Source organism: Patagioenas fasciata, chromosome 1 (assembly GCF_037038585.1).
Source record: "Patagioenas fasciata isolate bPatFas1 chromosome 1, bPatFas1.hap1, whole genome shotgun sequence".
Classification (NCBI taxonomy): Eukaryota; Metazoa; Chordata; class Aves; order Columbiformes; family Columbidae; genus Patagioenas; species Patagioenas fasciata.
Genome location: NC_092520.1, coordinates 83,870,197 through 83,884,301, shown reverse-complemented (window position 1 = coordinate 83,884,301; position 14,105 = coordinate 83,870,197). Strand labels below are relative to the sequence as shown.

Below are 14,105 nucleotides of genomic sequence, written 5' to 3'. Positions count from 1 at the left end.
TTATTTATTTATTTATTTATTTATTTATTTATTTATTTATTTATTTATTTATTTATTTTTCATTATTATCCTAGACCTCTTATGTAGTGCCCTTCCCACAAAGACTAGGGTTAAAGAGGGCTCAGTCACACACTGCCAAGTGTGTGAAGTCAAGGAAGGTGAAAAGTTCTCCTAGATTTCACATATGAAACAAAACCAATTTTATATATGAATTTGTCATCATGGAAGACACCACATAGCATGTACACATGCATACCCATGAGAACACCGCATTAGTATCAAGCTTGGCCTAGCTATTTTTGCAGATAAATTGAGTGAAAGAGTCACTGACTTTTGCACTAAGTACTCACACTTCCAGCACTGGCTATGGCAATATAGCAGTGTTGTTCTGTTTCTAGGTTCAGATAGTCATCTTCCATTGAGAGATAAGTGATATTTCTGGAAGTGCTTACTGATATCTTTTGAGGTCCCTTCCAATCCCAAACATACTGTGATACTGTGATATCTATTAATTCTTCACTTTAAAATTTAAGGTATTCCCAGTTAGCAGTCTACAAACTACTCTAATGTTCTTTTTTAATTAAGTGGAAGTGTAACATTTCTTTTCTTTTCTTTTTTTTTATTTTTTCCAGCTAGTATAATTATGTGCATTTTGGAATACAGCTGAAAAAAAATCCTTTTCAGGATCTATTCTTTATATAATCAATTTTATATGATACCAGCCATTTGTGACTGATTATTAGTACTCATATTGGGTAACTAAATCTAATATTGTAAATCCATTGATTTCAAGTGCCCATAAATTCATCAGTTACATGTTACCATAGCATTATCTTTCAGCACAGACACAGGGGAATAATAACCTTCAACAGATTTAATTTTAAATAGTTCTCCTTAAGACTGCAGTAACAGTTTAATGACAAAGAGATTTCATAACAATAAAAAAAGTGTAGAAAATGAAATAAATCTGTCCTTAAAGACTGAAAGCTCACAGAATTTTGAAGATGAGTTCAGCAGTTGTCAATGCCTGTAGAATTTAATAGAGTAGATACAAATCAAAAGACAAAATCAATACCTAGGTGTTTGTGCTTCATTTCTTTGTAGTTGTCAAACCTTTGAAGTTGTTAAATAATGACTTATAGACTAAGAATAGATGTCTACTTTGACATTTCCTTAATACCATGTCCAGGATCCAGTCACTCACATGCAAACAAAAAAAAAAAAAGAGAAAAAAATGTATGATATAGATAAGAAACTCAGCCTCAGAACCATACGATGAGTGGTTTACCCTGCCTAAGTCTTTATATTGTCTTTATATAATGAAAGAAAAATAATAATTGAAAAAAAAAACCCTTAATGTCTAAAACTCTTGTGAGAAAACAAAACTTGCTCGCCATATAAATATATTCGAGACAAACAATTTAGCATGCACATACAGAATAAAAGCAGATCACTTTGTAGGCTTAAAGAGTTCTACGATAGATCATTCTTTAGAGATTCTCTGCTGAAGTCCTCCTCAGAAGCATGCCTCATGCAACCGAGTGGGCATAAACCAGCTCTTTAGTCAGTTAATAACATTCAGTTGAAGCAGATAGGAGCTGTGTCCCCACCTCCTGCAGGAGTGGGATGTGGCAGAGGGGAAAGGCAAACAAGTTTTTCTTCATGAGGAAGCTACTGCCTTCTGAGTCAGTGGCTCTGTGCTGTGGAGCTGGGGCAATTCAACCCAATGGTGTCACAGCTGTTGGGAGAACTGTGTAAAATGGGAAGTCAGGGCAGAATAAACCAGAATAGAAATTAATCCCACTTTACTTACTTCCAGGTCAGCAGCTCTATGGCTCTGATTCATGTTTCTTTCCTGATTAACTTTCTGCAGCTGAAGAAGTTACTTCCCACAGCTCCCCACTTCCAGCCCCGGTTCAGGAGTTAAAATAAACCAACGGTTTGCGGGACTTAATACCTTTAATCTCTGCAGCTAAATCTCCTGCAGGGATTGCAAATCAGACCTCTTGGGTACCATGGCTTATAATCTCACATATTAAAATAAACTGAAATGTTGTTTGGTTTCTGTTAATAGTGTTGTGGTTCTGGAGTAGAAATGCCACCATTTCATCATCACACTCCTGGAGCAGAAGCTTTCAGCAGAGAGTCATAGAGCACAGATTCCATTCAGATCTTCTTCAGCTGCCCAGCAAGAATTGACAGAACTCATGACTCAGAGCTCTTACTCTGACCCAGAAGTGTCCTGTCTAGTTTGGGTTAATCTACCTTGTAAATGCAGCATAGGTGTCGCACTTTAAATTCACATTCTAACTTATTCTGTGTTTATCCCATTACACAGAGACATACGAGAAAGTAATATTAATAATTTCACATTTACATCAGAGTAACATTTAAAATTTAAATCTTGTAAATACTACTGTTACTACTACCAATTAAAAAAAAAAATTATAGGCATTATGCAAGACTATCAGAGTAAAGGAATTGAAATGATCAATAAAACTCAACTCTGAATCATCCTGCAGAGTGGAACAAAGTTAAAACTGGCTCTCTCATTCTTTCAAAATGAGAAGGAGGCAGGGTAAAGCAAAATAGCAAAACCTTCTTTCCAGATTTCTCTGTGCATTTAATACCGTTGGTAGAATCTTGTAACTCTGACAGCCATTTTATTCCTTCATGTATTTCTGGAATACTGAGGACAGATTAAGCAGATTTATTTCCTTTCAAGGTCACTCCTTTATTAATCTGAAAGTAAAGCAAAAGCTCAGACTTCCAGAGTATTTTCGTATTCTGATTATTTGGATATTTAAGGAATTTCATTTATTTTAGTTTAGATAGAAGAGACAGAATTTTGGACTATTAAAATCTTGTTGGGAAACCCATCACCTGGTACTGGAACTGATACGTGCAGTCTGTGGCTTGTGCTCTCAATATTAGATCATCATGACCTGCTAGGGTACTACGGGACTTCTTTACAGGCACTCTGCAAAGGGTTTGTCAAAGGGGGTCACAAAAATTTTGTCATAACTGTGTGTACACTTTCTGCAGCCTGCTAGAGCTGGGATTTCCTAAAACTCTATTACAGGATTTTGACAGAGGTACTGAAAACAGAATTGTCATAATTGAAATTCAATGTGGGACTGATTCTGTATTTTGGATGCCTGAATTTCATTAGGACTATTCATTTTTCCATGACAACACATAATTAAAGCAAACACTTCTAGGCATTGCTGCACTTAATGTTGTTTGTTTGTTTGTTTGGGGTTTTTTTTTGCCTACTATTGAAGTCTCATTTTCCTTTTAGGAAATTTTGTAGAAAGGTAAACTGATGGAAAGAAGACTCTAGAGAATATTTTGTCCTCCAGTAACATTTATGGATAAGATGACTTGCTGAGCAATACCTCGTTAACAACTTCCAGGTTTTAAACAATAGTTGGGGGGAGGGTAGTTTGTAGGCTGCTTGCTTTTCATAAGGTACTGTATAATCAAAACAAGATCTCCCACCAGAGAGGTTCTTCAGTAGCAAAGGCATCACCCTGGACATTTGATACAGAGGGTATGACAAGAGGAAGAACAAAGGAACAATTCAATACCACTTATTCTTGCTGTAGCTGTAGAAAGTGCTACAAGGAATAGCAGGCAGATCAGAAATCACTGCTGCTGAAGTATCCACTTAAGCAAAGGACAGAGATATAATAGCTGCTACAGGAGATGACAGGTAGTTACAAGGCATATCCTCATCCTGTGCCACCCACTGTTAGATGAAGCTCAGAAATATCCCAGTTTCTCAGCTGATAAGGACAGGTCTCCATTCCATCTCACAGTAAGCAAATCTAATTTTTGCTGCTACGAAAGCTTTGATCATTGAAGCACTTTTTGCAATTTCATGACTGCAGCTTCGAGAAAACACCCCAATACAAATGATAATGTGTATGCAATGATCTCTTGCTTCAGAGACAAGAACAGCCAGTTCAGGGTCACAAATGGGTAATTACATTTCCATACTTTATTTCTTGCTTTATCATCAGGAGCTTGTTTGCCAGTGCCAGTTTTTGGTGCCAGTCAACAGAGAATATCAAAAGTATGTGATGATTCACTTGACCATTTAACTAATTCAGCTCCATTATTGCTAATTGGAGTCCTGCATGAAGTTAGCTCTCAAGGGAGTACATGTCCAGGGAGCAAAGGAATATCATTACATCAAAACTGTTACATACAAGATCTGAAAAGCTCCAGATATTGCATGGAAAGTGCATGGAAAGAAATGCCAGTGGAACTGCTGTTTTCTTGCACAAAGAAAGCAACAGTATTATTTCCTTGTTAGACTGTCAGCTACCAAAAGTAAGGGAAGGATTTTGAGTCCTAAACTGATCTACACAATGTTTGTTCATTAAAGTTATTAAGTCAAATAAAATAAAAATGGAACATTGTAAGTTATCTGATATCTTGCTTTCATCATTGGTTAGTAGCCAGTTAATTACAGTGAATTAATTATACTTTAAATGATTTTTGCTGAACTGTTGACAATTTGCATTTGGTGCAAATATTCAAGTTTTGTAGAAGCAAAAGAAACTATGCTTTATCTTTATCTTATACCATTTGCAAAGTGATTAACTGCATAATGTAGTGTGGAACATTATGTAGACAAGCAGCCACAAAAGCAAATCTGGCATAATGTCAGTGACAAACTTTCATCTGTGACAAAACTATGTTTTAACTTACACATTAAAACCTATCCTTCTGTAATGCCACAAATAAAATTATTCATATGACAATTTAAAAGGAGAGACATCTATAATGACAGATAATTTGCCATTGCAGACAAAATCACTGGAATAGGCCAGAGGCGGAACATTATTTCAGGTAACTGCCTGCATGTGACTGAAGATGCTGAATTGGAAACAATCTCCTGTAACTCTCCTCAAAAAAAAGTTTTATATTTCCCTCAAAGAGGAAAAAAATTACAAATAGGAGTTACTGGAAATGCCAGCTGACTATGAAGGAGAAAATAAGTTAGGTTTCAAGAGAAACCATTAAACAATAGATAAAAATGGTTTTATATAGCCTGCTAGGCAAGACTAAAGGTCTGTTTTACACACTTAACTCTTCAAAATCATAAACGCTGAACCAAAATGAAATTATATGATGTAACTCAGTTCCACAAACAAGTACTGTAATTTGATTCTGGAATGTTAAAACATTTGATTTGTTACTACAAATTTCTAAGGAATTTTTTGTCATTTGAATAATTTAGAACTTCCAGTGATAGCGGTCAACCTGCTCTTTCTTCACCAGCTTTTGATGGCGTATGGAATTTTACCATCACAGGTATTTGTTTCTTCTTCTTGTGACTTTCTGAGCTACAATTCTCTGCCAGCCCCAGTGCATCCTTCATTCTCATCTTCTCCTGCAGTCACTGTGGCAATGTGCTGTTGAGTAACCCCTCCATATCCCCCCACCTGCCGCTTGCCAGGCTGCCAGGGCTGTCCCCAGTTCCCTCCCTTCTCCAGGTATAGCCCTCCCTCAGTTATGGTGAATTTGACTACTACCTTCAGACAAATCCTTCCCAAATACACCTCACCAGCTCTATACAATCTGGTATCTCCAGCTGTCAAACAGAAGAGGAGCATTTGGTTATGGTTTCACGGGTAACATTATTCTGCCCCTGAAGTAAAATAGGGAATGCTAACAGGCTATTTTATTTTAATGTTGAGTCTGTGTTTGAAAGCCTCATTAAGCAGTGTTGCACTTTTCCTTCAAGAAGGATGCCTGTGCAATGTTTTTTTTTCTTAAGGGTGTAACAAAAATATACGTGAATCACCTTTATTTGTGAGATTATCTCCAGGAAGTTCTTTGTATACTATAATTTAGAAAATAATTTATATTTAATGAGAGTAGATCTGCATTCCACCTGACTAAAAGAGTAACATAAAAATGCAGTGTTTATCTCTGTGGGATTTTTGTGTGTTTGGGGGAAGGGGGAGGTGGTTTTTTTTTGTCACCTCCATATTGCCTTATAGACCCCGTGGTACATTGAGGTAAAAAATTTTGATCATTTATGAAGACAATACTAAATATTAAAAGAGTGCTCAATATGATGACAAGTTTGAAGAATGAAACAGAAGCTCTTTGGTAAGATCAATTGAGTAGCTGACAATTCTAAGGAGGCAGAGCTTTCTTTACCCAATGGAAGTATACAGCCACTGCTGTGTAAAAATAAAGCTACTTGGAAGAGAGACGGATATGTCTTGAAAAAAATAGTTTAATATACCTTATTATTCTTATGCTACTAATACTATAAATATTACTACTGTTATTAAGTGGGTGAATCCCATGCTCAAGCATATTTGAGAAAATTTAAAGAGACTTAAATTCATTTGCATTCAGAGTTTCAAACTAACTGCAATCCACTTGTTTGTCACTTCTGTGTTAACTAGTCTCCTACCCCCTCAAATGTGGCTCCAAAAGCTCATTTTATATTCCTGCTACATGTTAATTATCTGTTGAACTCTGTCTTTGTAAACAGCAGGTGACAAAGTGCAATCACATTCATCCAGAAGCATTAAATATCTTCTTTTTTTTTTCCTCAGCACACTAGATAAAACAACTTTCCTGCACTGAATGTTTACTGAAATTTTAAGGTAATTTTAATCTTTTGTGTTTTGTGTTTCAACTTCTTCTTTTTGTGCTTCAACCTCCACCTCTAGCCACAGACTACTTCTTTGAGATCAGTTTCCTGAAGCTACAATTTCTGCACCAAAGTAACACAATAGGTTTCTTTTCATGTCATCAAACTAATTTTAAAAAGAGAAATATATGGATCAGCAAAAACAACGTGTCAAACTGTGATTATTTGTGAGTCATAAAATTTAAATAAAATTTCCCAAATTATCTAAAATAACATTATACATTATCCTGTCTGAAGTAGATATCATGGAGAAGGTTTCCAAAATTTACCAGGCTTCCTTTCAAAATAAATACTTTTTTTGTATTTGTTTTTTTTAAAGTAAGCAAACAGCTTCTCTGAAAGTATAAGTATGTATATGTATGTTGAAATTATGCAGATTAGGAATAATTTCCTTTCTGTCTCTAATGACAAGAAATTTTTAAGTTATGAGAACAACAAAAAAGATATTTTATTAGCTGAGAAATTATTTTGTGTCCCTTTTTATACCTCAGCCTGACTGAGAACATATGAAAGTCATGCAGATAATGCTTGAGAAGAGACAGAGTACAAATTAAATGTTACCTTAAATATTCAGTCTTGTACTTTCTAATTACAATGTTTTCAAATGAAAAACATGAATTCAAAATTCAGGTTTATCACAGAAATTCTATGAGTTCATTACAAAAACAATTCCTCTACTCCTGTATCTTCAACACTGTCTGGTATAAATTACAATTTTGATGACAAAGCTAGTACATATTAGAAAGGCATGACTGTAACTTTTTTTTTTTTTTTAATTAATAACAAATATTGGTGGAGAATACTGGCAGTATGAATGAATCTAAAGTCACATGTATTACAAATCCTGGAAAATAAGAATCCCTGACCACAAGAAGAAAGCATTGTTTGTAGTGAATAAATAAGAAGATGCTGAAAAAAAAAAAAAAAATTTAATTTTATCTGTCTCTGTGCCTCATGAATTAAAATTTTCATCATATACTTAGATAGCCAAAAAAACCCCCAGGTGGAATCTCTAGATTAATCTTTAGATAATCAAGGAATAATTTATTTTAATAATGAGGAAATGTGTTTCTTGAAACTGGGAAAATTTAATGCGTAAGGATTTTTATGTAGCAGTTTTGACTGAAACTGTTTCATAGGAAGGAAGGAAGGAAGGAAGGAAGGAAGGAAGGAAGGAAGGAAGGAAGGAAGGAAGGAAGGAAGGAAGGAAGGAAGGAAGGAAGGAAGGAAGGAAGGAAGGAAGGAAGGAAGGAAGGAAGGAAGGAAGGAAGGAAGGAAGGAAGGAAGGAAGGAAGGAAGGAAGGAAGGAAGGCACTACAAAGAGAAGTGGAAACTAGCTTGTGTATCCACAAGAATCTCATGATTACTTTAGAACTAATGGAAGCTTGCCAAGGCTGGTGCAAAATTAGAAATGTTATCTTCTTCCCAGCAGAGGTAGTCATCACAAGTAAAAGGTGACGAGAACTGGAAGCTTCCCAGAATTTCATTTTTTTCAGGAAAGCACTCAGCAGATAATTCTATTAAATTCTAAAGTGTTGGATAAGAAAAATATAATCCCAATTTTAAATTGCATGTCTGCATAAACTGTGCAAGGTGATTTGTTTGTTTGTTTGTTTGTTTGTTTTTTCTAAACAGGGTGACACAGAAAAAGAAAAAATGGCTTGACCATCTGAGAACAGTCATTAAGGGTCTTGAGAGACAGACAGGGAAATCTAGCATATTTGAGTTCAGCATTTTCTTTTGAACCTTATATTGCTTTTCTTATTTAGAGGTAATTTGTTTAAGCATGCACAGTGAGGGTAACATCTGGCTAAAGGATGCAGCTTCTCAATAGAAATTTGTCAAATGGCTTATTAATATATGCAATGGAATAGGAAATTTCTTAATATGTGATACTAAAATAAAATCAATTACATTTCCAAGTTGTAGCAAATCTCGTAGTTTAATTGCAAGATGTAATACTCTAGAAGGACTCATGGCACTTAGTGTCATGATCTAGTAAATGGACTGAAGTTGGACCAAGGGTTGGACTGGATGATCTCTGAGGGCTTTTCCAACCCAGTCAATTCTGTGATTCTGTGATTCTGCTGAATTTATTTTACCATTTGGTTCTAATTTTAACAGATGGAAACCATTCAAATGGAATTTAGTGTTAACTAAATGTAATTCCTCTATCTATTTATCTTTATATATTCGCACCTGTAAGGTGCTTACAAACTCTTTAGTAAGTAACACTGAATGTAAATACAAAGTACAAATACTGACTAAAGTGAGTCACGCTTCCAGTGGTATCACTGAGGTCTGTGAGTTGAGGCACTGAACCTTACCCATAAGGTGACATGGGCTACTTGCAATGCTGTATTCATAGAGAGTCAATTATAGGTTATATTTTGTAATAAAACAGAAGTTAGAAGATATCATAATCATTTCCAAGTTCAAAACTTTTTCTGAAAAAAAGCCAAATGTCTGCATTTGTGTTAGTGACAGGTGGGAGACGAAATTAATTTTTCTACATTTAAACATAGAAACTTCTATGCTAACCATTGTAAGATACTCAACCCCCCAAATTAGAATTCTTTAATACCATTTTTCTTGGTGTTTTCTTTGTTGTTCTTGTTGTTGTTTTTGTTTGGTTGGCTGGTTGGGTGGTTCGTTTGTTTTTGTTTTAAAACAAAAACCACAATATAAACCTCAAAAGCCAAAAACTGCCTTAACAGCATTCTAGGAAGAAAACATAATGAAAACACAATGTGCAGACTTACAGTAAAAGCTAGTTGTTTCTTTTTTTCTAAGAGAGATCTATTGTTGTTAAACCAAAAAACTGTTTACTCTGATCTTCCACAAACATGGACTAATTTTCAGTAGATTGTCCTTTCGTTCACTCAGAAGACTTTTTAAATTAATTCATTGTACAATCCTACTATTTAAAAATAACCCTAAAAATAATCACGTATCTTAAAGAAAATATAAAAGAGATAAAAAATCTGAATGAAGATCTGAAAAGTTTTTTTGTACCACCATGGTAGCTATATTAGAATTTAGTATTTAGTTAAAGAGGTGTTACCTTTGAAAAACCCACAAAGAAATTGCAAAGTAAGAAACTATTAATAAATATCTTAAGTCATTGATTTTGAATTTTGCAGATCCTCTTATCTAAGCATATAAAAATATTTCATGAATACTAATAATAATAATAAATTTACTCTAAACCCATCCTGTGAGATAATTCTGTGCAATGACTAAGGTAAACAAATACTTTTGCTTTAATTTAGAATTAAAGGAATAGAGCTTAATCAATATTCTTGAAGTATAAAATGTCATCATCGAGGAAAGGAGAATAGCAGCTAGGGCGAGTAGACAGCAAAACAAAGTTATGTTTTCATTTGACAAAACAAAAGGAAAAAAGAAGAAAAAATCATACGGAGATTTATTATATGTTTCAATATCACACACATATGCATACATGTACAATAAAGATATCTACAAAGGAAAATTTGCTTTGTTTCTATAATCACTCAAGGGTGTATAAAATTAAAGACAAACTGCTGCTACTTGAGAAGAATACTTTATATTTTCCTGAATTCAAACCTCTGTTTAACTTTAAACCATTAGGTTAAAAAGCAATAAGATATTTAAATATTTCCAGATATTACAGTGTATCAAAATATAAACAAAATAGGAAATACTAAATAAATGGCTTTAAGAAGTGAAAGGTAATATGATGATCATTGTGTATTTAGGTTAAATAGATGAAGAGTGGTATATCTTAGCTATCCAGAAAGAAAAGAAATCTTGAGGAAAGGAGGAATTAACCTCTTCCACATGAATACAGGACAAAACTTGTAGTTATCTTCCTACATATTATAACCACAATACCAGCATTTCACTGTGTACTGCGAGTTGGTTTTAATTTATAACAGCAACATATTGGTAAATAGATGAGCAAGTAAGACAGCTCACACTTTTTATGGTAATATGCTTTATAAATGGAAAGTATCCTTATAATCCATAATAAGTGGACAGGCTTTTAAAAAAATATTTTAGGCCACAAAAATAGAAATTTTGATTTGCAAAGTCACTAGGGAAGCAGATATTTTGAGGACTTTTCTGAACAAAACATTGGCAATATGTTTTAATCTAAAATAACAACAAATGTACTTTATTAGTTATATACTCTTTGTTCATAGTGAACACTCCACAAATACATGAAGGGGAATACTACAAGTTCCAAGTTCCCATGATTACAGAAAAAAATTATATTTGATAGCAAGAGTGCTTCTTTATATTTTTATCTTCTTGAAAGTGTAAGACTGATAGGATTTACTCTTTAAATGTATTTTTAGGGATCTTTTGCCTTACTTTTATGCTTTATTGTTTCAAAAATGTGTGTTCATGAGGGAGGTTTGTGTAAATAAAGTCATTAACACAGGTACACAAAGTACTTAATGTTTTGTTTTGTTTTGTTTTGTTTTATTTGTTTTTTTTTTTAAAAAAAAAAGTTAGATGTTTCAATATTGTAACTTAAAAGAGTTGATAGGGAAATTATTTGTCCATGTCAGTATATACTAAAATTAAATCCTAACATGAGGATGAGGTAATAAATGTTCTTCTTCCTTCCATGACCCAAAGAATGTAAACATGGCAAACAAACCAAAAAAAAAAAAAAAATTCTAGAATACCTTCCTAGAAAATAGAGAAATTAGAATATTGCTATTTCTAAAGATGAAATTAATACAGAAGTACAGCCTTTAATAAATAATTCAAAAAGGCCCCATTAAAATTAATTAAATACTTAACAATCTTGCTGTTCATTACCCAAGAACAGAAAAATTTGGAAAAGCTAACGTAAATCACTTGACTTTACACCAAAATCAGCCAAACAAAAAAGCAGTATTTACTGAAAAATTACATGATAAAACTTTCTCTAGTATTTCTAAAAAGATCACCATTAAGGAGGATCTGGGACACTGGAAACCAGGTACTGTCAGGTAGATTTTCTAAGGACAGAAAAGAAAGAGAGAATAAGAATGCCAATGTTTCTGGTTTTCTGTATCCACCTGTCAATACTGAATTCCCAAAACACTCTTCAGAGTAGTGATCTGTTGGATAACATGGAGCTCAGGAAAAAAAAAAAAAAAAGAAAAAAAAAATCATTCCTTACATATCTAAATCCATTCCTTAAAAATTACAAGGACTGGAGCAAGGCTTATTGCACATATGAAATAAATACCTGAAACATCCCCAAATGTGCTTTAAGAAATACATCTTCCTACCACAACTTTGAGGATCAAATAATGTCCTTTGTGTGTGTGATACTTGGAGTTTATCATCGGGGGATGGAGAGAAGGAAATCACTTAAGAGTGAAATGATAAATCATTCGTAAGCAATATAAGTTGGTTTCAAAGCTGACTTCTGCTGGGCAGAGAAAGGTTTTCAATTTAATTCTTTTTAATCACTTGCCTTAGTTAATATTATTTCCTGACCCTTTACCATCAAAAATTGGAAAAAACAAGTCATCTTGCTGCCAGGGAGTAAAACATACTGTGCACAGCAGAATACCAATTCAGCCTGCAAAGCTGGTTCCATTCCCATCGGTTGTCTTTGTCTTTTTCTTTTTCTGGTGAAGTACATCATTAATGAAGACTACAGAAAAGTACAGTAATTTGTTTTTCATGTTAACCTCTTCAGCTCACTACTACACACAGCAAGACAGACTGCAACACTACTGGAATGCTGACACCAAAATTACCCCATACCCTTCAGTTCTGTTCACCTTAAAAAAACCTGCTATGTAGACAACAGATAGAGGCCATAATTTTGTCCAAATAATTGATAACTGAATCTGCTCTCATTGCAATTTACTGGGAGCTCATATAGAATTACACTTTAAAGAAAATGTATTTACTGAAAGCTTCCCACAGCTAGAAACTTTGTTTACCACTCCAGCAACCTGAAGCCTAACATTAGGCTACGAAGACTGATTCATTTACCTTGTTGAAACATAATTTTAAATTCACTTTATTCAGTCACTTAAATTCATTTTCCATAATGGTTAAAAATTATGTGCATTAATTACCCAGGTAAAGCTTATTATACGTATTGCCTCAGTCTTGAAGGAGCTGATAAACCCTTCCCCCTGTTTACACATAGCATTATGTTTACTTTTCAATTTACCTAATAAAACCATTCTTCAAATACCTTAAGTAGCAGCATAATTCTGATGTGCCTTTAAAAAGTAGAAGTTCGTTTAGTGTTATCATTCCTTGATATTTCTGAAATAATTGACAATGCTTCTGGGAGTACTCACAACACTATCTTTTTTTTGTTTTTCCCCCTTAGGTTGAAAAGTCGTTCGGGTTGACTTCTTCTCAAGCTGAATACATTCAGGCTCCTCCATCAAGCAGTGGCTGTTTCTGGAGAAAACCAAAGCCCAAGCTGGGAACTGACCTGCATCAAATACATCAGCTACTCCAAGACCTGTCAAACCATCAACAAGCCCTCCATTGTCACGGCTGACAGAACCATGAAACGAAGTTTCCTTACTATCACTGCCACGGCCTTTCTGTTGGCTGAGGAAGCAGATGGCCTTTACTGGCCTCACAGTCTGAGATGGTCTTTTTTTGATAACTCTATTTTTTGAGTGACAAGAGGATTTTCTTGTGTCAGCCTTAGAGGTTGGGACGCATGCATGTGTTTGAAGGTAAAGACAAAAAGGTTGGTGTTATGAAGGGAAGACATAAACTCTAAAAATCAGATCACACAACTGTTATCAAGGCTAACAACCACCTTGGTCTGGAGGAAAAGAAACATAATCAACAGGGGCTTTGCAAGAGACATATTTACACCCTTCGCAGACAGACAGAACAGATGAGAGAAACCTCTGCCCCTCATGCCCAAATAACATTTCTACTTACGATGAATTCTCAGCTACAAACACAATCTACTTGTTAACAACAGTAAAGCTTGGGTAGACCTACTTTGAGCATAAACCCTACAAAATCATTTTTATTTGGTTTTCCAGATAATTTTTTGGACCACAGTTGTAACTCCATTCTATGGGGACCTGAGGTTCTGATGCAAATTGAAGCCAGAAGAAACTTGTTCAGTTTGGGACTACATGGAATATTTCTTTTTGAAATACAAATCATCAAGGGATGGATAGTCTCTGGTATTCCTTTGGGTTTATATTCTTTTTTGATTGTGTGCCTCAGTGACTTCCTTCCTGTGACTGATGCTCAGACAACCCACTGCTCTTCTATATTTCTCCAGACTTGTGTATGGACTTTCTAAATGTGTTTGAAGGTATCAGAGACAATCGTTTATTCTCCCCATTTTTTCCATTCTCTTTTTTGTTTCAATAAGGAAAACTGTTCATTTATCAGATAATTTATTCTAAAGTAATCTAGAAAATATTCCAGC

At 34.4% G+C, this 14,105-nt stretch overlaps 1 protein-coding gene across 5 annotated transcripts in view; it reads right to left on the bottom strand.

The window, feature by feature from the left end:
* Window positions 1-14,105, bottom strand: part of CADM2 (cell adhesion molecule 2) — a 679,639-nt gene that overhangs the window by 420,567 nt on the left and 244,967 nt on the right. Inside the window, exon 2 of one of the 5 annotated variants that reach the window (XM_071809844.1) lies at window positions 11,632-11,682. The exons of the other annotated variants lie outside the window; for them this stretch is intronic. Within the exon in view, the coding sequence (XP_071665945.1) occupies window positions 11,632-11,682 (51 nt within the window). The remainder of the gene's footprint in view (window positions 1-11,631; window positions 11,683-14,105) is intronic. 5 annotated transcript variants of the gene reach the window in all.